Source organism: Scylla paramamosain, chromosome 15 (assembly GCF_035594125.1).
Source record: "Scylla paramamosain isolate STU-SP2022 chromosome 15, ASM3559412v1, whole genome shotgun sequence".
NCBI lineage: Eukaryota > Metazoa > Arthropoda > Malacostraca > Decapoda > Portunidae > Scylla > Scylla paramamosain.
In genome coordinates this window covers 17,503,512-17,530,383 of record NC_087165.1, presented here as the reverse complement: position 1 = coordinate 17,530,383, position 26,872 = coordinate 17,503,512, and the positions used below count along the sequence as shown (strand labels likewise).

Sequence of the window (26,872 nt, the reverse complement as noted above, 5' to 3'; positions counted from 1 at the left end):
TTATCCTAAGTGGAATAATTTCTGAGTGGCGGTACAAAGTTCAAACGTTGCGTTCCCTCCATCACCAAACCGCGCTGTCCCTTTGAGGCTTTAGGAATTTGATTTTGTACCAGGACAGGACGGCGACGAACTCCGGGACAAAAAAAAAAAAAAGCTCGCAGGCAAAGTTAAAGATTACAACACTTTTTATGTATCTGATGCAGTACTATGATAATCTAAAGGTGACAAAACTGTTTTTATTTTTTTCAAGCTCAGAAAATATGTGTGTGTGTGTGTGTGTGTGTGTGTGTGTGTGTGTGTGTGTGTGTGTGTGTGTGTGTGTGTGTTTTCTGTTAACCATTTACCTTAAACTTAATTGAAATTTTCTTCTTTATTAATAATAGTTATACAAGTTCACAGCACCCCCCTGGTCCAGTCCTTAGGACCTCACTGGGAGTAATTATCGTTTCAGCAAGCGTCTATTACCAGAAGAAAAATAATTAATCTTGTTGCTTTTGTATTGCACACTGACTCAGGAAAAGAACTGATAATTGTGCAGCTCACTGACATGATAACTTGTCTGACATACTGAGCATTAAAGTAAGAGCCATTATCACGGCAACCCGCTCTAACGTCTCTGTTTCCCAAAATGTCGTGGTCGTCGTCATCAGAATAAATGAGGAATGCCATACATATCCTAGCTAAAGGACTGTTTCCTGAGCCATGGCTTCATTTTCCTCCCTTTCTTCCAGTGTAATTGACAACGGTGTCATCTCCACACTCCTTTTCCGAGACTGCCACGGGTATGAAGGCTGTCTGGGATGTTTAGCCGATTTATTTTCCTTTTTTTATGTGTGTGTGTGTGTGTGTGTGTGTTCACTGACACAAAGAATATGTAATAGTGATCAAAAAAAAGGGAAGTCAGGGTCACTGCAGTTATTAATGTCGGCAAAGAATGAGAGGCGGACGGACAATGGACCCGCCAACTACACTCTGATATGTGACGTTTAGCGGACAACGACCAGCCGGGACACGGCAAGGATGACATGCGTGGGATGACTTGAAAGAAAAAAAAAAGTTCAATATGCTGCTTCCAAAAGATAATTATAGGAGGATATTTCGAGAGTCGGCAAGTTTAGTTGTAGGGCTACTCCTCCGTTGAAATAGTTCAAGTCGTGGGAAGGAGGGGAAAAAGCAGAAACAGGAGGAGATTTCCGGTATCTACCAGTAAATTAGCTGAAAGTGGCGATACTGATGAATTCTTACATTAATAAAGTAGACAGACTAGAAGTGAGAATAACTGATATTATCCCTGCTGCAATAATGTGATTATATGTTGTCGCTTTTTCGGATCGTCAAAAAATAAAAATAGTAAAAAGCATGACGGAAATGTTCGAAGATCAATATTTATTTACAGCATTCTAACAGTCAAATACGCTAAATAATAAGATTTAGGGACACATTTGCTAAAGAATACTGCCTCGATGCTCAGTGCAGTGAGTAGAACAACTTGCTACACGCTCATGAGTCCGAAAAATTAAAGTCAGTGCCGAGACTGCTCTTTAAGTGGATTCCCCTCCCTTTCCTTTCACTACCGCGTGCTCGACAAGTCCAGCCACACAAACATTAAATAAAAGGATAGTGAATGAATAAGGGGATAATTTTACAAAAGTCGCTCTTTCTTTCATTTAAGGGCTATATCGACTCAGAAACAATACTGCTAATAACATGCATTCACTACGTCTATACAGCGTGTTGTTTCGACAGTACTAACAAAATACACTTCACACTTGTTTTCAGTTCGTCACATTGTAACTGGAATCGAAAACATTGTTCTTGTCAGTAAATCCTTTGTCCTCAGTTCCTCTTTCACATTGTTTAGTTCTCGCTAAATAAACATTTTGGGGAAGACATTCGGAATAAGAGGGGAAGTGAGGCTGTTAGGCCATATATATAGAATATATGCCTGAGAGTCAATACTGAGTGCCGCTACCTGCACAACTTGCATAAACACCTGTCTGTATGCAAATAAACTCCATCCGTGGCCAGTACCCCTTGCGAGACAATGGAGCTATCCCCCTAGTATGGATTGCATAGACCGCGAGCCCCAGTAGAGCCTTGTTGATAATGAGAAAGTTTTGCTTAACTCATTTAGTACCAGACACAAATTCCAAACGTCTTGAAATCATCAACAGTTAGTCATAATAGAGTACATAACATGTAATTGTGGTGAATGAATAACTGAATTAATTTAAACCTCTTGAGTGCGAAAAGTATTATCCATAACTTGATGAAATTCTCTGATGTCACGTGAAATATACTGAAACGAATACCATGGTCCAAAAGGATTGGGTTTCTGAAGTGAAAAGTCTACGCACATCTCAAGACGAGTTTGTTGGTTGTTATCAAAGTGAAGGTTGTTATCACGAGTCTCATTAATGCCTTGTTAACGAATAGCAGTTTTCTTTTAAAAAAAATAAGTGAAAAAATATAAGGTATGGCGAGTTTGTGAGTGCGTTAAGTGTGTTATTTTATTTTCACATCTTTTGTTTCTCAGAAGTGAACCAGCCCGGGAAACCTGATGCAAAGTGTCAAGCTGTAGTGCTCAAGCCTGACTTCCATCTGAGGAGATTTTATTGGGTGAGTAATTAGAACAAAGCATGCATGTAAACCAGGCTGTAGTGTCTCTTAACTTGCCAGTATGATGGAGCCGTTCTGTGAAGTGGTTCTGAGAACGCTGTGAGTCCGTGGCGTTACATTTTGGTTGACTGCCTCTCCGCCTTTCCAAGTACTCGTAACATCAGAGAATAGCGCGCCAGGGGAAAGGCAACTGACATCCCCTATGGTGGACCTTTAGAGCGACCGTGTGTCACTTGCTGAAGGGAAGGGAAGTTTATCCCTCTACTGATTCTCGAGTATTTATTGGATCGTGATTGGTAACAAGTTTTTACTATTAGCTGTTTGTTGTGTTTGCTTTTCTTTCCTCCAATATCCTGGTGTATTAATCATGGAAGACGAGACTTATGATAAAGACAGGGGTAATGAAAGACATCCGAAGCATAGCCGACCACGCATTGCACGCTGACCAGACTGTAGTGGAGAGTACGCGACCTAACGTGGGCAGCGCTAGTTGGCGAAGATGTTGGTCACGAGTCATGATCTGGCTTCGGTTACCGCACGCTGCCACAACACTGTCTTCCCACCTGAGAAGGTTTCGTTCTTTTTATCGATTGTTACCTTCCTTCCATTCTATTATTCTTATATCGTTGTTGTTCTTGTTGTCAAAGAGTAGCAGTAGTAGCAGCAGCAGCAGCTGTAGTAGTAGTAGTAGTAGTAGTAGTAGTAGTAGTAGTAGTACTAATGGTAATAATAGCAGCAGTAGCAGAAGCAGAAAGAGCAGCAACAACAATAAGAGTTTTACTATTTCGCGTGACACCAGACAGGCATGCTTATGTGTGTGTGTGTGTGTGTGTGTGTGATTCACCTGCGGTCATCTGCTGGTCACCCAGCCAGCTGTTAATTACCCTACGGAAAGAGCTGGCAGAGCTCATAATGACCGATCTTTGGATAGGGCTGAGACCACAAACTACGTGTGTGTGTGTGTGTGTGTGTGTGTGTGTAATTAATACAATAATAATTAACAGAAATGGCACGGCCTGTCGAACCAACAGATAGTCTTTACTAGTATAATGTTATTACATCAGGTTTAACATTGGCAATAATGTATGTATGCAGAGCAGAATGATTTAATGTACATATTAGCAAGTATAACCTGATGGTAATACATATTTACTCTTTATGACATATGAATAATTGATAAAATAATTTTTGACTAGTTGCTGAAATTCGTGAAATTTGCATGTGTGTATATATATATATATATATATATATATATATATATATATATATATATATATATATATATATATATATATATATATATATATATATATATATATATATATATATATATATATATATTGACATAACACGAAACAAAAAATTTATTTTGAAGCAGGCAAGGTTGAACGCTACGTCTGTTTTTGTATAATTAAACTTTTACCGAGTAATGATAAATGGTTATGCTTAATAATTCTACTTTCAACTTAAACAATGATGTTGAATTTACTGTGACTTTTAACTTCATGAACCCAAAAATAATTGTGTGTGTGTGTGTGTGTGTGTGTGTGTGTGTGTGTGTGTGTGTGTGTGTGTGTGTGTCATTCCCAACAGGTGACGATGTATGTAGTTAATATTGCATATATGTCGTATATTGTATAATTTCGTATGATATAAATGTCCATGTTGTGTGATATTGCTGTGTTACTCTATGTTATACCTGAATCACACCCTTCGGAAGTATATAATCCGCTCTCTCTGAACACTCCCACGCCTGACCTGAGGAGCTGTACAGTGTTTTAGAATGTATTGAATGTGAGTTATATGAGGCATCGACGAGGGGACCGTGCACAACACTCTCGATACAAGCTTGTAGTATTTAGGCCTCAAATTCGCCTCCCTCTCTCCCTGTCTTTCCCTCTCCCCGGCCTCCTTTATCACATCCCGCCCCAGCCCTTCCCAGCCTGCTCTTACTGACGTGGCCATTCCATCCTAACCCATCCCGCCTCACGTGGGCGCCACAGTTTTGCTACTCACCACAGATGATCCAAATGACGAGGATATTGCCTCCCACTGCCATGGTCATCATCACGCCGAACACGAGCGTCCACAGGAATTGTTGCCACCATACTAGCAGGTAAGGACGCGGCGTCGTGAGAATAGACGTGAGAGAGAGGCATTGATCTAGAATGCCGTTCACCAGGTCCTCGGGTGCCTCGCCTTGGCCGTAATAGTAGGTTGTTCCGGGGCCCAAGTACTCTGCGGAGTCCTGTACGAACACTGTTCCATTTGGGTGTCCAGACAGCCGCTCCCACTCTTTCCCGGAAGCGTTCCCGGCTTGGCTCTGAAACTTGGCATACAAATAGGGCTCCCAAAAACCCTCATCCAAACTAAGGTTGAATCGTGAAGACTCGGACACTAAGCAGCCGAACAACGTGGTGTACACCTCTGATTGACTGTCAAATACCACCCCATCTTCCTCCTCCTCCCTGGTATAGGGTGAGGGTGCCCCATTGGGGGCACTAGTCACATCCGCCTGGGCCAGGTTCTTCTCCAGCAGACCACCCTCACTTTCCGGAGGGGTCATGGAGACGACGGAACTCCCAAGGAAAAATTAAGTCCCACCACCACCACCACCACCACGACCAGCACCACCACCACGACCAGCACCACCACCACCACCACCGCCGCCGCCGCCGCCGCCGCTTCACTTCACAAAATCTCTGTACATCTCACGGGGCGCCCACACACAACAGAGGCTTGAAGTGTAGCCTCGACTGCCCAGGCTGGCATCGTGTGCTAGCAGAACACGAGGCACAGACCACCTGCTTCCCACACGTTGATGTCGCAGCCATGAGCCTCGAGGCGTGTGACTCGGGTCGGTGTAAAGCGAAGGATGAGCCGTGAGACGCGTGGTGGTGTGGAAAGGCACAGGAGTTGTTTTAGTTAAATATGTCAAGTACAAGTAAGTGCGACATTTTGCAAGGTTGGAGGGAGTGATAACTATCCTGAATCCATCTGTTTCGACTAAACTTCGGCAGGTGTTAGTAGGCGAGAAAAGCGTAAAGCCTCTCAACTCAAATCTACGATATGCAATTGCGTTATCGAGGCAAAATTCTCCAGTTAAGCGGAGAAGAGCGGTCCGAAGTCTGATGACGTGACTGGCACACCGGGAGAGCGCCGCTACGAGTACGTCTTCCCCCTGCGCTGTCTGAGGAGCAACTGCCTGCTGTTGGCCCAGCTGACCTACCAACAGGGAGGGAGGGAAACTGGAGAGCCAGGAGTGTCGGAATAGTGGGACAAGTTACGTGCATGATTTTAAAGAGAATTTCGTCTGAGTTGATATCGATTAATTCCATCCTCGAGTGTGTCGCTGCCTTACTCACATGAATTCCCGCCGCTTCCTGCCTGCCGGGATGCGAACCGCTAACGTCTCTACCAGTAAGGAGGAAAGGAAGATAAAACCTTAATTGGAGGTGTTGAATGGAAGTATCGAAAGAAGGAAAATACAGTACGAAAGAGAGAGAGAGAGAGAGAGAGAGAGAGAGAGAGAGAGAGAGAGAGAGAGAGAGAGAGAGAGAGAGAGAGAGAGAGAGAGAGAGATTTCCATACGATAGTGGCTATTACGAATACATTATAAACATTAGCTTACAAATAATTCTTAAGAGTGCAAGCTATAAACACTCAGGCACGATAAAAAAAAAAGCATGAGAGCATACGTACATAAGAGATACATAATAAAATATTAGAGTAAACTCATGGTATATATATATATATATATATATATATATATATATATATATATATATATATATATATATATATATATATATATATATATATATATATATATATATATATATATATATAAGGAACATAAGATAAATTAACTACAGTAGAAATTTAAAAAAATAAATAAATTTTAGTTAACAAAGGATAAGAGTAATTTTGTTGCTCATACAAGGAACGTAAGATGAAACAGTATAAAGTAGAGACCAAGAAAGCATTTAATTCAAAATACTTGCTTTAAAATAAATGAATAAATAAATTAATAAAACGTTTAAGTCAGTGTTACTAAATTATAATAATAATAGCGAAGTAATAGCGACGTAAAACAGGATATCATACCTGTTGCGCATATCCTTACGTTGTGTTCATTAATATATAAATATACAAAATCTACTAAGACACACAACTATTGCACGATAAAACATTTAACATTGAAACACTTGTGACGGAAAATAGTTTATCAGTCAACATTATTGCTTAAGAGGTATTCGATATAACTATTAGCTTTTGAATTAGACAATGTTTGTATTGGTGATAAAAGTTGGTAAAGTATTCAACATTTTGGTCCGTTGACGATAAAAGGTTTGATATCCGATGTCTTTGTACTTAATACAATAAAGTTATTTTGCTGTCGTGTCGCACCAAAAGTGACACTAGGTAGCAGGAAGTGACTGAAGACAGACAGAATAGTTTGTCGCGTGGTGACTCGTGCATTGCAATACTGATGTAAAGGAAGTGTTTTTCCTTGAGCTTGGAGAGAGAGAGAGAGAGAGAGAGAGAGAGAGAGAGAGAGAGAGAGAGAGAGAGAGAGAGAGAGAGAGAGAGAGAGAGAGAGAGAGAGAGAGAGAGATACAAAAACAAACAAAGGAACAGACATATAGAGAGACAAAAATATACATGATTCGATACAGAGTTGATGCACTGGAACACTGGATGAGAATGGGTATTTCAGAATATTCGCAGAATACGTATTCCCTCCATCGTCGTCGAGATGAATGCACTTGTTACTTCTCTCCCCTTGCCTTTCCCCTTACTCCTCAGCCCCGTGGATCAGTGTTCCGTGTGGGCGACGCGGGAGGGAGATGCACCTTACGACTTTCCTTTGAGAGATTTTGGTCCATTGCTGCTCCCTGAGAGGCTTAGAGACTGATAGGTTCGCTCCACATATTCTCTCTCTCTCTCTCTCTCTCTCTCTCTCTCTCTCTCTCTCTCTCTCTCTCTCTCTCTCTCTTGTATGGCACTTTCCAGCCACAAAAATTACACCTGTCTCAGTAACAAAGTGGTGGGATTGGTCCTGAATGCTTATGAATAATTACGAACAGCTATGAATAGTTATAGAAGGAACAATTCCTCGCTGATTCAAGTGTGCATTGGCTTTTGTCCCCTGTGTGTATCGCCGCTGCGTGTAACTGGCGACCATTGCACTCTGCCGACCTTGGCGTGGGAAAACAAGTCATTCTGGTGTTCGCGAATCCATAGACAAACAGTATAGATCTTTGCAAAAAAATAAATAAATAAATAAATAAAAACATAGATAACAGCGTCATTATCTATTCCTGTAAGGCCACATTTCCTCAATGAATCGCACTCCTCCTCCTCCTCCTCCTCCTCCTCCTCTTCCTCCTCCTCCTCCCCTCCTCCTCCTTCCCTCCCGAACTTCTACGAGTGCTTCCCATCTCCTGCCTCATTCATTGTTGCTCCCACACTCCGGCTCCCGCCTCGCCTCTCGTCCCTCAACTCTTACCTCCCATTGAAATAGGAAATGGCATACTATTATTAAAAGTTAAAGGGCAAGAGTTGTTTCCTGCGCCAGTTCAAATAGACCCGTTATCAACATTATTTTTCATCTATATTTCCCCATTCTACTTTTTATTCCTTAACGCTCTCACTCTTATCGTCGTCCTTTGTTAACATTCAGAGCGGGCAGTATAAATATGGTTTGCATGGCCACACAGAAAAAGAGCGTGCGTGAGTTTAACTTGGTCTACAGAACTACATAAGAGACTAGTAGAAAAATACGCTGAAAAAGTTTAAGATGATTATGAGGAGGGGAAATATCCAGTGGTGAAAGGATTAAAGTATACCATAGTCGCGGGCTGCCTCGCCTCGCCACTGCGTCTTCCCTCCAACCTGTGTAACCCTTAGTAGACAAACGGGAGCAATAAAGTGATGCTGCCAGCGAGCCATAGCAGTGACACGTGTGGGTCAGAACACTGCCGAAAGACTACGTATTTAAAGCGTTTTACTGTTTCATATGAACTATTTTCAAAGGCTGTTATATACGTGCATTGTTACGATCATGAAAACACTTGAGAATCTGAGTGACTCCCTCCAGATGCTCTTGACTGTAGCCGAGATTAGACTAAAACGTTCGAAAATGCTGGCTCGCTCACACATACTCGTTAGTAGCTTGAATATCTAATTGTCATTAATGTTATGCAGGATACTTTTCCTCTACTTGTTTCATCATTATCAGTCTCTTTGATTTCACCGCAGACAAGAGACTCCCCAACCTTCGCCACTCATCTCTGTCAGCTGGCCGTTTATTGCCGGACTCTTAAAATTTGCTTAATCTCTAATCGACTTATGTCATGCTGTCAATGTTGCGAATACTGCTGGAAATTTACTGGCACGTGCTACGTTTCTCATATGTTTTAGTGTTTATTAATTCAGTGTACTCCTTCAGGGAACTCAGATCTTTGATGATAATTCCAGAGCACTTTTGAAATCGTGACTTTCATGATTGCCGGCATGTGCTCAAAACTTTTTTTTTTCGTTCATCTTCCTTTATGGGGGGCTGTGGATGAAGCATGTGTTCGAGTCTTACATTCTCGGAGCTTGTGACAGACAGTCTATACCTGCGAGTTTCCTACACACGATTTTTATCTTCGTGTCCTTGAAGGTTCAATGTCTTTTCTTATTTGTTCTCTCCTTGATAATCTCTTGTTGCTCTTTTGTAAGATAAGCATTCGTTTCCTAAATAAGGCACAAATGTTGTTTTCTTTCGTACAGTGTTTTCCCTTATAACTGATAACCCCATTGGAAATAAAATTTTCCACATCCTCTCTTGGGTTAATAAATCTTTACTGTCGCTTTTACATACATATTCTGCCGACGACATTCACACATTTAACCGCATTCGTAAATATTTCGTCAATCTCTTACATTTAATTGGCTGTAGTGGAAGTTATTTTGAGTTTCCAAGGGTATTTTCATGATTGTAGTGAGAGTTTAAATAGAATTATGCATCGTAATTAGAAAAAAAAAAAACACCCATGCTAGCGTGACTAATCTTCTCCCTGGTCTTTGAAATCACGCTGACGAGAGAACAGACCAATAAGGACTACAGGCCATTAAGATACTACAGAATGTTAACTTAAGGTCGACTTATCTAATTCTCAGATTATCAGCGAATACTTTGTGGGATTCAGTGCCCCCAGTACATCTTCTTACACCTATTAACTAACTAACTGGTCACAGTTATTCATCTTTCCCTAATGGCGATGGGCTATACGTTTTTGTCCCTACATGCTGTGTGTGTGTGTGTGTGTGTGTGTGTGTGTGTGTGTGTGTGTGTGTGTGTGTGTGTGTGTGTGTGTGTGTGTGTGTACATTCAGAGGCTTTGTCTGTCCGTATACAAATTAAGAATGCATCTCGTGTGTACAAATGGAAATGCACCCCACGTGTCAAAGGTAGCGCTTCTCATCACTCCCTTTCTGTACCATAAAGCTACGCGCATACTTTTTTGTTTTTTCTTCTTCTTTTCATTTGATTTTGTCTTCTCCTTGAAACACCTCTGTTTAAGTTCTGCCTCTCACACTCATGTCATTTTTAATGTCTTTCTGCCCTGTACCAGCGCACCAGCTCGCTAGTTTATTTCTGCGTTTACCCTTTTAGATGCTATTTCTGGAGCTGTTTGCTATTCTGTCTTACAACACAGTGGAAGTAGTAACTTGAAAACTAAATCGACGTTTCACATTCCCTTCCTCTCTTTTCTAAGAAGGCAATTTTTGTTGTTCATCTGAAAGTCTTTGGTCTGGTAAAGTATTTTTATAGTAAATCGGTAAATAGTTAATTTGGGCTTTGAAATATTACTGGCAGGTAACATGGAAGACACTGAGAGTTCATGTGAATTTTAACACTCTTAGTATTATTTATTTATTATTATTATTATTTTTTTTTTTTCGTATGTTGGAAAAGATGGAAGAACAGAATCAGGTTGAGGGTTTCAGAGTTTAGTTGCAGTATTGTCAAGCTTAGTTGTGAGTAATAAATTTTGAAATTCACGAAATAGAGAATGAGGTAAGTCCCACGTCAGCGGCTTGTCTTTCCCAGACGTTTTGGTTAAAAGGCGTCTTGTATCTAAGAAAATAAAAGTTTATAGATATAATGAGTTATGCTCCGAGACAAAATTACTTATGTACTTATGTGTAATTACGTTAAGGGTTTAGAGTACCCAGGAGATAGGAGAAATATAAACATAAAAAGACTTCAGAATTTAGTGGATTTTATTGTATGATGGTGCAGGACGATATGCAGCGCGTTTCCAGTCTTGCGATAGGTTTGAATTAGCGAAGAGAGCAGAGTGATAGGCGACTCCCCTGGAATGTGAATGGTCCTGCCAGGTAGGCTGTGCATTGAGTCACCGCAGACCGCATTACTGCCTGCATCTGTGTCGTGTTTGTAGATGTCTCCTTGTACGTCTCCTTGTCCGCTCTTTATTCACAAACAAAAGCCAGACTGTTGTGAACATTTTATAGAGTTTATTTCATCCCTATACTCGGATAATGTTTTAACCAAGTCTTCAGCCTTGTTGTTGTGGACAGCAGCGGACAGATATATTTATTAACACGGTTTTGTTCGTAAACATTGGGTTCTGAGAATGTGCAATTCGCGGGCGGACAACCACGTATAAGAGGACATAACATACCGTCCACAACAAAATGGCTAAAGACTTGGTTGAAAGATAGCTGAATATAAGGATGAAATAGACCCTGCAGAGGCGAGGACAGAATATATACATTCTGTCCACCTTCCCTGCCCTCCCTCTGTCGTATATTTGTTTTGCAGCATCTTACATTAAACATCATTGGCCGTCTATGCATACTTAATCAACCTACCCTTTCATTCTTGACGTTCCTGTGCCATTCGCCGAGATTGTGACCCGCGGGACAGCTTGTTAATGAATAATTATGATTTACTTCAACGGGAAATCAAGGAGAACATGAACAGCTAGCTTTGTGTTGCCATTGTGTGGTAAATATTGCCAAGAATATTCTGTCACTCAGTATTTGGCAAGGACAGGAAACCTTGGAACATTTTTGCAAATAAATAAATGACTTAAATAAAACATGCGAGTTGGAAGGGTACACAGTACCATTCCGCTGTGGTGTCTTAGAGAAGGATAATTCTGTCTTCAGTCGTGTTGCCGAGAAGTCTAGAAATTGCTTTTTGATTCGCTGTCCCCGCAGGTGTCACACTCTTTTGGGCTTTCCCGCAACTTAACTCTCAACAAAGGGAAGGTGAGGTGAAGAAATGGTAGAGCGAAACGGTGGAGGAGCGGGAGCGATGTTAAAATGGAGTGGAAGGAATCAGGAAGCGGTGGAACGAGGGAGTGGAGGGAATCAGGAAGCAGTGGAACGAGGGAGTGGAGGGAATCAGGGAGCTGGGGAACGGGAAGTGCAATGGAGGGAATCAGGGAACAGTGGAACGAAGGAGTGGAGGGAATCAGGGAGCGGGGGAACGGTGGAGTGCAGTGGAAGGATGGAGCAGTGGGACGTAAGGAGCGAAGCAATAGCATGATGGTGAAGTTCCGCGAACCGAGGTAGGGAGAGAGAGAGAGAGAGAGAGAGAGAGAGAGAGAGAGAGAGAGAGAGAGAGAGAGAGAGATGTGGTGCATACAAGAAATTCTCTCTCTCTCTCTCTCTCTCTCTCTCTCTCTCTCTCTCTCTCTCTCTCTCTCTCTCTGCCTACCTACCTACCTACCTGCCTGTCTTTGTGTCTATCTGTTTGTCTTTCTGCATGCCTATCTGTCTGTCTCCCTGTCTGTATGTCAGTCTATCTACCTTTATGTCCATCTACCTATTTATCGATCTATCTATATATCTATCTATGTCTATCTATCTATCTATCTATCTATCTATCTACTTATGTCTCTTTGTTTGTATGTCTGCCAGTCTTTCTGTTTATCGCTATCTGTCTCGGGGTATGCCAGAAACAACAGATAATTCACTATGTAACTTGATTTTTGTCTTTGATAAGCAAGTATTATTTTCCAACTCTTTTCATTACAAAACAATATAAAATGCCCATTATTCCTGTCAGAATTTGCTTTTGTGGCTTTTAGAATTATTTTTTGCTCCAAAATAGCTAAATTTCATCATTTTTTCCAGATGTTATCACTGATAGCTTCTTTGCTCATTCATGTCTTGATGAATTGACCACAGCAGAATGCATATGAAGAATGATTGGAACCTCTTGATGCCATTTCATCTCTCCTGATGTGTCTTCTCAAGCAGCCAAAGTAGAACTGTTTGTTAGTCTGCGAGCCCCTACTTTTATATTGTCAAGCAGTACTCTAGAATATTCTTTATCTTTCTAGAATGTGTTCCAGAATGTTCTCAATCTTTATAGAATATTCTTGAACCTACTTTAGAATATTCTGAATCATTCCAGAAAATTCTTGTAGATTCTAGAAAATTCTTGATATTTCTTCATATTTCTATTGTATTCTAGAAAGTTCTAGGATATTCTGGGAATGTTTATATTGAATAGAATGTTCTAAAAGTGTCTGGTAGAACATTCTGGAAGATTTGAGATTTCTGAAATGTAAGCAAATTCTTCTAAACATGAAAAGTTTCTTGCAAGGTCTGGTCAGTTCAAGAATGATCTTATTAAGATTTAAAACATTTTAGAAACTTTATATTCTTTCTTTCACTGTTTTAAATTATTTGCAACATTTCAGAAGCAATTAGACAAGCAATTGAGATTTTGCAAAGGTCTTTATCTGACATGAAAACCAATAGTAACCCATACTATAATGAAATAAGACAAAAATGTAGTGATTGTTCTAACCACAAAGCCAAAGTTCAGGATCAAAATAACGTTTTCTCTCTTTTTTTGGGGGGAGGATGGAAATAACAGGAAAATATGGTTTGGGGCCAAGCACAAGACAAAACTGAAATTTTGTTACACAGTGTAATAGGAAAGCAACTCAAAATGACTCAGTTCCTGGGTCAAATATCGAAAAATGATAATGAAACGAAAAAAAATTCTAATATTTCTTTTTGTGTGTTAGGCTTTCACTCTTTCGAATCAAGAATACGGGTAAAAAAAAAACACGCACCCACACTTATAGTCTTGAGATTGTGATAATGGGCTGGTTTGTTTCCTATTTTCAAGGATAATTAGAGCGGTAATGGCCCAGAAAGCTAATTGCTTCTCTGAATTTCGCTCGTTTTAATGACTCGCTTCCTTTTTGCGGATCGATGACCAGCCGTCCCCATGAGAGAATAAGTGAAAGAAAAACAATAAAAATTGCAACCCAACTCATTTTTTTTTTTCTTTTTTACTTATTCGTTCCGGGAAAGGGAGCGGAGAGGGAGCGAAGCCTGGGCCAACATTATGTATTGCGCCGTTGTATGGAAGGAGGGTAGTAATATTTTCTTGTTTCGTATTATTGTCGTTCGGATTCGGAAAACAGTAAGCTTTTACGAACACAGCCAGTGAAATGAGAGACTGTCTGTGTGTGTGTGTGTGTGTATGTGTGTGTGTGTGTGTGTATGTGTGTGTGTGTGTGTCTGTGTGTAGGTGGGAGATGTTAGAATGAGTGGATGTAAGAAGAATCAAGACTGTTAATGTAACCCGTCATCAAGGCAGACTGACAACACAAATACTGGTAGACTAACGCTACTCAAAAATTATCTCTTACCAATAATATGTCAAGAATTAATAACAGTGTTTAGTTTAGAATGTTGTGTTTCGATGTGACTTCGTTTGGAAAGGTGTGTGTGCGTGTGTGTGTGTGTGTTGGCAGACTCTGTAGGAGCACGAAAATGTTAGCAAGCTATTAGTGTTGTGGTCTATCTTATCACCGTTTTCCATTGTCTGTTTTTCTTTTCCTTTTTTTTTTCTTTTTTACGTTAGTAACCATTCATTGTTACTGCATCTGCTTGTTTTAGTTTTTTTTTTTTTTTTTTTTTTTTTTTTACAGACGTTGATTGTCCTTGATATAAACGATCGCGCACGAGAGCGATTTTCTCGAAACTCATAGATAGCACACACTCCTCACATATAAAAAAAAAAAAGTAAATTCATGCACCCTGTGGTACACCATGTACACAAGTTGACTATCACTACACTAGGCAACAGGGGCGTGTGTGTTGGTGGTGATTTAATTGGAATATTTTATATGTGAGCCAGGCCACGGTGAATATTCTTTATTCCATTTAGTTTTGAGTCCTTGGTTGATATATTCTTGTATCCGAGCCTTTCGCTGTAACTTCCAGCATCCTCTTCTAAACTTTACTTAACATTTAATCTTTCTGGCTTTGTATTCTTGCCTTTTGTTTCTCCCTCACCCAGACTCTCTTCCTTGACATTTCATTCGCAGTGCCCCCCAACCTCTCTCTCTCTCTCTCTCTCTCTCTCTCTCTCTCTCTCTCTCTCTCTCTCTCTCTCTCTCTCTCAAAACCTTCTTTACACTTTACAATAGCAGGAAAACGCCTTTGATAAGCAATGAACGAGCGTTGCTACCCACCAAGAGCAGATTACAACTCAAAACTTTCCTCTAGCTGACGGTCTGTTACACTTATCAATTGATAGTTGATTTAATTCTGCCATTTTGCACCTAATGGTACGTATCACCGAATCATGCAAATGCTTCTACAGATCTTAATAACTCCCGCTACAACATGTTAAAATTGAGTTGAAGCGCAGAAACGTTTAAGAATAGGGATCATGCTGGTAAGAGGAAACTGAAAACTGCTCGAAAATCTCATGTTTCCCTTTACCGCCACATTCCACTCTTGAAAAAATAGTTTATTGCCTAACATAAAACCTGGTAAGGATTTATTAAATTAGACCAAGTTTTATGCAAGGTTATTGGATTTACCGCCCGCTTATATTCTCTCTCTCTCTCTCTCTCTCTCTCTCTCTCTCTCTCTCTCTCTCTCTCTCTCTCTCTCTCTCTCTCTCTCTCTCATACACATACACACGTCATTGAATCTTCTGTATGATGTTTTTTTTATTCACTTTTTTTTGTTTGTGTTGTTATTAGGTGTGTGTGTGTGTGTGTGTGTGTGTGTGTGTGTGTGTGTGTGTGGTGGCGCGTCTTTTTTGATGGTGGAGAGAGAGAGAGAGAGAGAGAGAGAGAGAGAGAGAGAGAGAGAGAGAGAGAGAGAGAGAGAGAGAGAGAGAGAGAGAGAGAGAGAGAGAGAGAGATGAAGTATTATTCAAGATAATCTCTGCAGGTTGGGACAAACAATATAAAAAATTCCTTGAATTATATTTGGGCAACTACAACAAAGCTATACTCAATCCAGTCTTCCTCGCGACGCCTCATCGTTAAAACTACAGCAGCACGATTGTTAGCATCACCTGAACAACAACAACAGTACTTAGCTTCACACGCTGCATCGTCTGGTGGAGTAGCGAAGCCAGGTGGAGGTGACGAGGACGTAATGGGGAGAGGACGCAGGGGCGGAATGGGAGATGTAACTAGAAGGAAGGCAATTGTACAAAATCTCGGTGGCGAAATTCCTCTCAGCCTAGAACAGTTGACAATTATCCGGCTTCAACTAACTTTGCCGCCGAAACATTCATACTTATTACTGAAATTCGAATATACTGAAGGCGTATTGGTGTGTAAAGGGGATGTGGTTAAACAAAGGATATACATGTATATATTATTACATATAAAATTTCTTGTTGTGGTGCTCGGAACCATCTGTGAGCGACGGTATTGTGTCTGGCGCTGGGGTGGTGATGCGCTTGGCCACTTAGCTGCAACAGTTGGCCCACCTGGCACGGAGAGTCCCGTCCTTAGACACTCCCGTAAAGTCAACTGGTGAAAGAGAGGAGAGAAAGGGAAAAGTTAAGAGAGTGGTCGATCATTGTACCATTGACCTCAGATTTTTAAAGAACGATGTACCCTTAACACACAAAATCAAAAAGAGAATGAAGAGCATACGTTTTCCAGAAGTGGAGCTGAATTAAACAATGCTCGCACACCTGTTTTTTATTACAGTATGAGTCATGGACAGCACGGAGAGTGGTGCTCCATCCCACAGCCAGCTTTCCAGGCTCACCTGACCAAGTTTCGAAATTAGTGGCCTGAAGTTCGCTTTCAGGCAAGCCAGGCACGGCCGTCGGAGGCACCGCATTGGCCAAGATGTCAGCATGGTCGACGTTCGGCATGATGTTCCATCGCTTGCCGTCCCTGCTGCACACCACGGCGCTATCCGCCTTGCTCGCAGCACACATCCCCCCGTAGGATTCGTAGAAGCCCACCAGTCGCGTGACATACGACGGCAGAACTGTACGAAGAATCATGCCCATTAATATCTATCTGGTTGTATATTTGTATATGTGTATATATCTTTATTTATCCGTGTGTGTGTGTGTGTGTGTGTGTGTGTGTGTGTGTGTGTGTGTGTGTCCCTTAAGCCCTCTCCACACCAGGAAACGTGGTTTGCAATCAGTGTTTCCCATATGTTTGCAAGTTGTTGTTTGCAAAAAGTTTGTAAATATTTGAGAAGCTGTTTCATGGACGGATGAGTGGGTAGCTGGATGGATGGACGGATGAGTGGGTAGGTGGATGGATGGACGGATGAGTGGGTAGGTGGATGGATGGATGGACGGATGGATGAGTGGGTAGCTGGATGGATGGACGGATGAGTGGGTAGGTGGATGGATGGACGGATGAGTGGGTAGGTGGATGGATGGACGGATGAGTGGGTAGGTGGATGGATGGATGGACGGATGAGTGAATAGAAGGGTGGACAGATGAGTGGATGGGTGGATAGATGAACGGATGGATGGATGAGTAAATGGATGGATGAATGGAAGGATGGGTGAGTAGATAAATGGATGAATGAATTGTCACTACTACTGGGAAGGTCTGAACAGGAAACATTGTTTCTAACATGTCTCTCAAATGCTTCCCAAATGTTTGCAAGCATCGCCTCCAAACAATGTTTCCTGGTGGAGCCGTGGCTTTACCGTTCCACGTGTCCCCGTCCGGAGAGGAGAGACACACCATCTTGGGGTCCTTCACCTCACGCTTCACGCTGATGTCACAAATGTAAAACACCTTGTTAGCAGTGTCATAAGCGACGTTCCTCCACTGCTCTGGCTTATCTGAAAGGCGCGTCTGGAAGTTGGTGGCGCAGGAGGCGGAATCCCCATCCTTGTACGCACCATACCATTCCACGAACCTTATGAAGAATTAATATGATAAGATTAAACAACGAATGAAATGACTGAATATAGTTGACAGAGAAGATATTTTAGTGAAAGTTCACAAGGAAAATAAAAGGAAAAATAAATGTGAAGTAAAAAAAAATACAATCCTCTAAAGTTAGTTATGTGAAGTTATTCATTTACCCAAGCAAAAGCACTGAATACATGAATTAGAAACAGAGACTGCACGAACAAAGGGTTGACCTCTGATAGTGAGTTGACAGTCACGAAGAGAAAACAACACACACACACACACACACACACACACACACACACACACACACACACACACACACACACACACACACACACACACACACACACACACACACACACACACACACACACACACACACACACACACACACACACACACACACCTTACTAGCCACATAACCACATTTAATAACACTGTACCATCACATTACTATCCACCACCACGCACTCGTCCACATCAGCACCCAACTTAGACTCCTCCTCAGCACACACACTTGAAGCACCATTGTACTACGCACGTACATCTTTATTAAACCAGTGTACAGTCTCCGCGTCCCACCGCATATCTTGCAAATCACCCTATCTTAACCCACTCACCTTACGCCAAGGATCCCTGTCTCCGCCCCGACCACGGTTCCTCCCTGTCCCAGTCCATCGCTGACTGTTTCCACCAAGATACGGAAGAAGCGCGCTTCGAAAATGCACTCTGCCGGAAGAACCACCTGGCTGCTGGCATCCCGCTATACGGAAAGACCAGATGGCCATTTTAAAAGAAGTAGTCAGAAATCAGGCCATCAGCTTAATTCAGATATGAAAGACCACTAGTACAGGTCTCAGTAGCATAAAAATTTAAATATTTAGCAGCGGATGGTTTCTCACTTCATCACCGAAAGAATGTCTGTATACCTGGCAATCTCCAGAGAATACGATGCCCGACTGAGAGTACTGAAGGCGGAAGGTTTTGATGCTGAGTTTGCCTGTGACCTCCTCGAAGTCGATGCGCGTTACCCGTGCCGGTTTGAGAAAATCGATGGTGATGTAGTGTTTCCAGGACGCCCCCACTGTTACCGGGGGACTCCAGCCTGATGGGGGGAGTGGGGAGAAGTATTGGGACTAGAGCATGTGACTTTTAAGAGGGTTTGGTGGTATTAGCATCAGCAGTGGCAATAAAAGAACAAGAAGTACTAGTAGTTGTACTACTACTACTACTACTGCTACTACTACTAATACTACTACTACTACTACTACTAATTATTATTATTATTATTATTATTATAATTGTAGTAGTAGTAGTAATACTAGTAGTAGTAGTAGTAGTAGCAGCAGTAGTAATAGTGGTAGTATTTTTAGTGGTAGTAATAGTATAAGTAATATAAGTAGTAGTAGTAGTAGTAGTAGTAGTAGTAGTAGTAGTAGTAGTAGTAGTAGTAGTAGCAGTAATAGTAGTAGTAGTAGTAGTAGTAGTAGTAGTAGTATAAGTAGCAGCAGTAGTAGAACAAAACAGATGAAGCAGAAGCAGCAACGGTCTGGTATAATTCCATCTTCCCTTTATTATAAATAGAGAATATTAAAAAAAATTTATTGTGATTTTTTACTACAAAGTAAGCAATAGTGACACACACACACACACACACACACACACACACACACACACACACACACACACACACACACACACACACACACACACACACACACACACCTCCACCAGATCCGGGCATAGCCATCTCAGGCAGGGTGCTCCCATCCAAGGAAGCCGAGGCAGTAAATTGACAGGCCATCAAGCCTCCCAAGCCCAGCGGGTCACTGACGTCTGCGAGCAGGACAGGTGATGAGGGAAGCACCAAGAAGTATTTGTCTGCATCCTGAATAGTAGACTGTAATTGGCATTTATAAACAAGCACTTGACAAAAGACAGCCTTACGCAGAGACTGATTCTCTCTCTGTCTCTCTCTCTCTCTCTCTCTCTCTCTCTCTCTCTCTCTCTCTCTCTCTCTCTCTCTCTCTCTCTCTATCTATCTATCTATCTATCTATCTATCTATCTACCTAGCTATCTATTTATCTCTCTTACACAATCTCTTTTTCCCCTTAACTCAACTTCCATGTTCTTATAACTCCATATCCTCCTTTCATCCTTATTTTTTCCCCTTCATCTCTTTCCCAGAAGTATCCCTGCTTCCTTTCGTCTCTCCCTTCCCTCTCTCCTCCTAGCTCATGGCGTACCCGGGACGTTCACTTCGTACACAACATGGGCGGTCTTCCCAAAGTACTTGATAGTGGCATCGGTAGCAGTGTTGCCCACAACTCTGAGAAGCGTCGTCGCCTTCACTTGTCCAAGACCAGGTGGCATTTCCCCGTCAGGATCGACTGTGATCGTCAAGTTCGCTTCAAGGATGTCGGTGAACAAGAGAAAGTCAAACTGAATGGAGGAAAGATTTTGGTTAGCTGTGAGTCTTTTTAAGTTATTCTTCTAACTAGACATGATATCGTTCGCTTCAGTTCAAGTGTTTATCGTTGTTTGAACGGTGCAACTGAAGGAAGAGGTTGTAGACAAGAAGATCGAAAGTAGCAACTTGTTTGCGATTTATTACTAGTTAAAAGGATCAGTGAAAGAGCGCCCCGTCTATTTCTTATGAGGAATTATTCAGAAAAGTACCTTTATGACACCATTCCACACCGTAGTGAACAGAACTTACTTCTGTGGGTCTTACTAGAGAATATGTTAGACTTGTAAGCGAACCAAGGAAGAGGTGGAAAAAGAGCAAGATTATCATGAAGACATTACTGTAAGCATGCTGTTTGTGTGAAATATTCAGCACTGTAAGTGAACAAGCAGTCTGTCACTCACACAGTAGTCCAAGTGGCCCAAGACGGTGACGGTACCGGTTATATTCGCGATCAAATTGTTGGCACCGTCCACGTACTTGAGGTACTGAGGCATGATGATCCGCGCGCAGGCGGCGTTCACCTCCTGCGTGGACTCGTTCATGAAATGGCGTGTGCGGATGGTGAGGGGTATGGTTTCACTGAGAGAGAGAGAGAGAGAGAGAGAGAGAGAGAGAGAGAGAGAGAGAGAGAGAGAGAGAGAGAGAGAGAGAGAGATTACCATTTCCCACTAATAAAATTCGGATAAAAAAGAAGTTATGCATCACAACATCAGTAATAGTATTCTGCGTGGTGCATCGCCAGCATCACCAGGAGTCTCGCTGTGTTACCCTTGATTGAAGACGGTGGTGGTGTTGTCGGTGAGCAGCACCTCCGAGATGAGCACCGTGACTTGCGACAGTGGCTTGTTCAGGATGAAGTTCTTTGGAACGACATAAATCGTGTTCCCAGTCTGTCAAAACAGAACGCAAACCAGATATGTTTTTATTATTACATCAGTACAGTGACTACATCCACACCAATTACTCTCGCCGGCAAGCATCAGTGAGGCGAATGCATTTCCAACTAGTCACTAATCATGTATCAATCATCTATCATGTCATATTTTTTGGTATTCGAGGCTTTTCGTATTCTGTTTTTTAGAGTCGCCATTGAGTAGGTACGAGTAGGTATTTCTAACCTTGTCTCTGTAATCCTCGGCCGGTCTCTTCTTCATAAATGTTATTGTCTGGAAATAGGTCTATAGAAACTGATCCATCACGCTGATGTGAACAAGCCGTGATGGATTTTAGACTCTCTCTCTCTCTCTCTCTCTCTCTCTCTCTCTCTCTCTCTCTCTCTCTCTCTCTCTCTCTCTCTCTCTCTCTCTCTCTATGAAAAGACAAGGTTCAGATTTAAGTGGTCTGGAACAGACTGGGGTACATATAAAGGATGTTGATGGAAGATTCACGAAATGCTGAAAAAAAAATAATAAATAAATAAATAAATACTGGAGACAGGAGAGGCAGGGGAGCGAGAAGGTTGAGTGAAACGACAAGGAGAACGTGGAATGACGAAACAAGTAGTAACGCTGGTAAAATTACCTTGAAAGAGAAGTGGACAGTTATAGTGTCTCCATTGAGCACGTTAGGGTGGTCTGCTATCATGATGAAAGCCTCTAGGTGCACTTGATCGTCCTCAGGCTGTTGCAAGTTATGCAGGTGTGTTATACCTGCGGAGGACACGATTGTCTTTACATTCGTCTCTCCCTGGATGTTCCAATTATTGATAATTCTCATTCCTCCTTACCTTTGTATATTGGCTCATATTCTTCAACAGACTATTTTCAAAGACCACAAAGATGACTGATTGCTTTCTCGTGGAAGTTTTTCTCCATTGGCGATGCAGAACCTTTGTTAAACTAATATTAAAAAATCGTGAATGAAAATGCCCTTGAAAACTACAGTAACTTTCCTTGAGCGTGTAGAAAGTTGTCGAAATAAGACATAGAAACATTTTGGATTATCCATGTATTACTTTTATTTCTCCTCCCATTGTATTGCCCTATCCCTTATGCTGTAATCAGTGTACCATTTTAAATATATTTCTCTTTCTAATCCTTTGTAATACTTGCAATTCTCTGTTGGACGTCTTTTTCCTTCACCTATACTCTGCTTTTTTTATGATTCTAGCAATATAGTAACACTGCCAATGCTCTTGTCCGATGACTGGCCCAAATATTCACGTTTGCTTTTTAGACGTGCGGCAAAATGACTTCATATTCCTACCAAAACTTACCAAGGTACACGATAATACATGTACAATTAATCCAGTAACTTCAAATAACGGAGGATTTTCATTGGAGCACAAAGTCATTTTAACGTACGTCTGAAAAAAAAAAAAAAGAAATGGGTATTTATGCCAGTCAGCGAACGAGAGAATCAGTCAGTAGCAGTGTTACCATGTTTGCGTAACCTTAGTTAGTGGAACTGCCACGTCAGACCCGAAGTAATGGAAATGGTACCTGTATTGGTGATGGCAATGAGGTTGACAGTCATTGTGTCCGTCTGAGACTGGTGTATTATGGGCGGGGCGTTCGAGGCGTTCTGGCTTAAGACGCGTGAGTACAACGATTGGTCCGATAGGATGCACCCGATGTTCTTGCCCACACTCTCTTCTGGCATCCTGGAGCATGTTAATAGTTGGCTGAGGAATGCTGCTCTGACTGACACAGAAAATAAGAAAATAGAGAAGAAATTTAAATTCAAAATTACCACTTTCAGTACGACGGCGTCAGTTTCATTGTACACATTCTGGGTTATCAGATAATTTTACTTTTAGGACTTTTACTTTTCGTTATCAAGAATAATCATTTCTAGTTATTCATCCATTACAATTATATCTTTATATGCTCTATTGTGACTAACAGCGGATTATTATTTTTTTTTAATCCTTGTAATTATCTGCAGTACTAAATGAGTTAATTTCATAAAGAGAGCTTTTGATGACAACTTAGTCAAGGATGAGGTAAAGGAACTGAAATCCTTTGCTTAGAGAAAGAATGAAAAGTGAAATCATCATGACCATTTTACCGCAAAGTATGAGTGTATCTCACCTGAAGTCGTGCACTGTGGCGATTGCTCTCCCTGCATCAGTTGGCGTCACGACTGCGAACTGTGAATGAACATTTTGAAGCATATCAGTTTCAGGCGAGGAGGGTCACAGACACGGATAATCAATAGAGGTAGCATTTTTGGGATGTAATGGAATTAACTCTTATGCACATGCACTAGAAAGAATCAATTCTGCAGCTGAAAACATTTTTTATCATTGCTACAGATAGATGATAGTCTTTCTTATGGCAATGAATTATTACTACAAAATGAAGAATAGGACAAACTTAAAACGTGAGCTTAATATTTCATTAATTACTTTCTTTGGAAATTCCCACTTGTATCACGCATAATATCAATGTATTATTGATTTGTGTTGTGATTTGTTTATAAATTGTAAAGTTATATTAAAGAGTAATTAACATTAATCTAGTACAAATTAAGTATTAGTTACTGAATAAAAAAAAAAAAAGGTATAAGTGTGCGAAACGTGTTTAGCTTTCGTTTCTGACGTGGCGAGCTGGAAACCCACGAGGCTGCGAGTCTGCCTGCTTCACCAGCAGTCATCCTTTTAAGACGTATTCTCGCCACTCTACCGACTGCTTGTATTTAAATTTGCTAAGTTAAGAAGAACCTAGAAACTCGGAACCACTGGATAATCGAAAGGAAGCTGTCTTAGCTACGAAAACACAACCAGTCACTGGCTTTGGAACACCAGTGACTCCAACTCACCCCCGGCCGTCAGCACTCTCTGATGGCTCTAATCACAGCTAAGTTATCACTTATTTATAATTATATTTAGCGATGTTTTCTGTGATGATGTGTAACTCACCCAAGTGTCTCCCGGCTAACACATCATCACGGAAAGCATCGCTAAATATAATTATAACTGATAACTTAGCTGAGGTCAGAGCCATCAGGGAGTGCTGATGGCCGGGGGTGAGTTAGAGTCACAGATGGATACAAATGATACAAAGTGATACAAATGGAAATTTCCACACTTTCTGTGTATACATGATATCTTAGTGCCATCTAGTGACTTAAGTCTTTCATTAGTGCAAAGACATGCGTTCACAGGCTTGTGCTAGTGATGCGGGAACTGAACATAAGGACAGGGAAAACAGAGACTACAATAGGCCAGTTGACCTTCACTGGTTGGTTCTTGAAACTTACCATTTGTCATCAAAATCCATAAATGTATCCAGCTTCCTCTTACAACTATCCAACTGTGCACTTGCTAAGTTTGTTACATTCTTTTTACAACCCTTTTTATCAAACTATGTTTGCCTAACTCTTTCCCAAATTCTGATTTTGTCTTGTTTATGACCAACTTATGCGTATGAACTTGATCCCTGATCAAAAGAAGCCGATATTTATTCCCTTTATTTGTTGAGATAGTTGGCAAAATATAGCAGCGCAGGGCTGCCTCCTGGTAGTGAGGGAAGCATTACCCTTCATACCTATAGAGTACTATAATGTTTCATTAGTGCGTCTTACTATTGAGTGTGTGTTTGCTTTCTTGTTTCGCTCTCCTTCTTACTCAGGCATATTTTGTGTGTTTTGTGCTATGTGGATAGATCTATTTTTAGTCTCCCTAATATCCTATACCATCCGTTTCTTGAAGTGCCATCTACACCACAGCTCACAAGTTATTAATCCCTTTCCCCAGCCAGCGATAATTTGATAGCCCTGCAAATACTGCATATTATCTCTACTTGACGATACTCCCTCTCCATTTCTTGTTATGCCTTTGTATCATGTACTGTCATTTACCGTATCTATTACCATTTCTTACACTTTGAGAGTCGGCTTTGTAAAGAATGGAGCTCTCTTGTGGTCTGGTAACTCAGATGAGTTGCCCAATTGCAATCCACGCCTGCCTTGAATGAATGAGACGTGGGCGACCATGCCATCTGGCTGCCCTCCTGTACCTCTCGGTATCAATATTCATACTTTTGTGCATTATTGTATCATATAAGAGACCAACAGTATCACCAGACGTCTTATTAAACAAATATTTCTTGTTGAACTCTATAGCATATTTAAATACTTCTATCAAGTCATGAGGATAGAATAAGGGGACATCATTTGGCAAGAAAAGAATGAGGGTATCACCTTCCTGTCTTTACATGAAGGCTGTTCAGCACACCACGCACTACACTACATACAGGCCTTTCGCACCTCAGCAGTGAAGGTGATGTCTCTGGGCACCGTAAGGTTCACACCAGTCCAAAACTGCATCCCGGGGCGTGACCGTGTCCACATCAATGAGTGGCTCCAGCTGCATCCCTGTCTCGTTAGCCTCACCACTGAACGCCTCACTCAGCTTGGTAAGCTGAAATGTGACGGGGGCAAGGTCGCTGCCACCCTCCTGTATCACCAGCGAAAGGGTGGCCGTATCACCGCTACTGGGTATGAACATCACCCCGATCCGCAGAGTAAACTGGCGAAAATAGAGAGAAAGAATGTAGTTGTTATCTTCACTTATCATCCTCGCCACCGTCTCGGTCCAATCAACTACTCCTCACCACCTTAACATTCATTCCATCACCTCTTCTCTCATCCTCTAGCATCCACTCATCCCTCATTGAATACTCTCACTCACTTATTAATGCTATCTTTAACCAGTATCTTCACTCTTTCATACTTTTTTTTTTTATGTAAGGGGACCACTGGCCAAGGACAACAAAAAATATGAACAGAAAAAAGGCCTACTTATTGCCAGTTCCCATACAGATGTCAGATAGAATGGTAAAAAAAACAAAGGATGTGTCTTAAAACCTCCCTCTTGAAAGAGCCCAAGTCGTAGGAAGGAGGAAATACAAAAGTAGGCAGAAGTTCCAGAGTTTACCAGAGAAAGGGCTGAATGACCGAGAATACTTGTTAACTCTTGTATTAAAGAGGTGGACAGAATAGTGATGAGAGAAAGAAAAAAGTCATGTGCAGCGAGGCCGAGGGAGGAGGGGAGGCATGCAGTTAACAAGATCAGAAGAGCAGTTAGCGTGAAAATAGCGGCGGAAGATAGCAAGAAATGTAACATTACAGCGATGAGAAAGAGGCTGAAGACAGTCACTTAGAAGACAGGAGTTTATAAGACGAAAAGTTTTTGATTCCACCCTATCTAAAATAGCGGTATGAGTGGGTGACAGCATAAGCAGGATTAAAGGTTAGGAAAAGATCAAGAATGTTGGGTGTTTCTCCAAGACGGTCAGAAATACGAGTAGGGTGTTGCACCAGTTGTTCTAGGTCGTGGAGGATAGCAAAGTTAAAGGTTAGTTCATCAGGATGGTCAGTGAAGGGAGAGGAAACCCAAAGCTGGTGGTGAACATTCAAGTCTCTATAAGTAGAGATCTCTGCAAAAGGGAAGAGAGTCAGAATGTGTTCCACTTTGGAATTTAAGTAGTCAAAGAATTTTCATAGTCAGAGGAGTTAGGTGAGAGGTATACACCACAGATAAATTTGGTTTGAGAGTGACTCTGTAGTCGTAGCCAGATGGTAGAAAATTCGGAGAATTGAAGAGCGTGGGCATGAGAGCAATTTAAGTCATTGC

The 26,872-nt window shown here is 41.4% G+C and overlaps 3 protein-coding genes and 1 long non-coding RNA gene across 4 annotated transcripts in view; 1 reads left to right on the top strand and 3 right to left on the bottom strand.

Annotated features, from left to right (window-relative positions):
• The window catches only part of LOC135107545 (tachykinin-like peptides receptor 86C), a 154,100-nt gene extending 148,037 nt beyond the window's left edge, over positions 1–6,063 (bottom strand). Inside the window, 1 exon segment of the mRNA XM_064017531.1 lies at positions 4,636–6,063. Coding sequence (XP_063873601.1) covers positions 4,636–5,185 — 550 coding nt within the window. The 5' untranslated portion in view covers positions 5,186–6,063.
• Positions 1–16,772, top strand: part of LOC135107546 (uncharacterized) — a 114,956-nt gene extending 98,184 nt beyond the window's left edge. Inside the window, exons 3-4 of the long non-coding RNA XR_010271819.1 lie at positions 2,537–2,619; positions 16,634–16,772. This is a non-coding gene — a long non-coding RNA (uncharacterized LOC135107546). The remainder of the gene's footprint in view (positions 1–2,536; positions 2,620–16,633) is intronic.
• Positions 15,876–21,524, bottom strand: LOC135107541 (uncharacterized). Its single transcript, XM_064017521.1, has 9 exons — positions 21,061–21,524; positions 20,694–20,871; positions 20,069–20,264; positions 19,547–19,657; positions 18,751–18,926; positions 18,442–18,584; positions 17,608–17,822; positions 16,695–16,922; positions 15,876–16,450 (listed from the first exon to the last, which is right to left on the bottom strand). Exons 2-9 carry the CDS (start codon positions 20,832–20,834, stop codon positions 16,386–16,388), a joined length of 1,275 nt encoding a protein of 424 aa, XP_063873591.1. The 5' UTR covers positions 20,835–20,871; positions 21,061–21,524; the 3' UTR covers positions 15,876–16,385.
• Positions 21,525–22,815: 1,291 nt separating this feature from the next.
• Positions 22,816–26,872, bottom strand: part of LOC135107540 (uncharacterized) — a 19,393-nt gene continuing 15,336 nt past the window's right edge. The window contains exons 20-22 of the mRNA XM_064017520.1: positions 25,504–25,765; positions 23,325–23,383; positions 22,816–22,894 (exon numbers count right to left, since the gene is read on the bottom strand). Of these exons, the coding sequence (XP_063873590.1) occupies positions 25,505–25,765 (261 nt within the window). The 3' untranslated portion in view covers positions 22,816–22,894; positions 23,325–23,383; position 25,504. The remainder of the gene's footprint in view (positions 22,895–23,324; positions 23,384–25,503; positions 25,766–26,872) is intronic.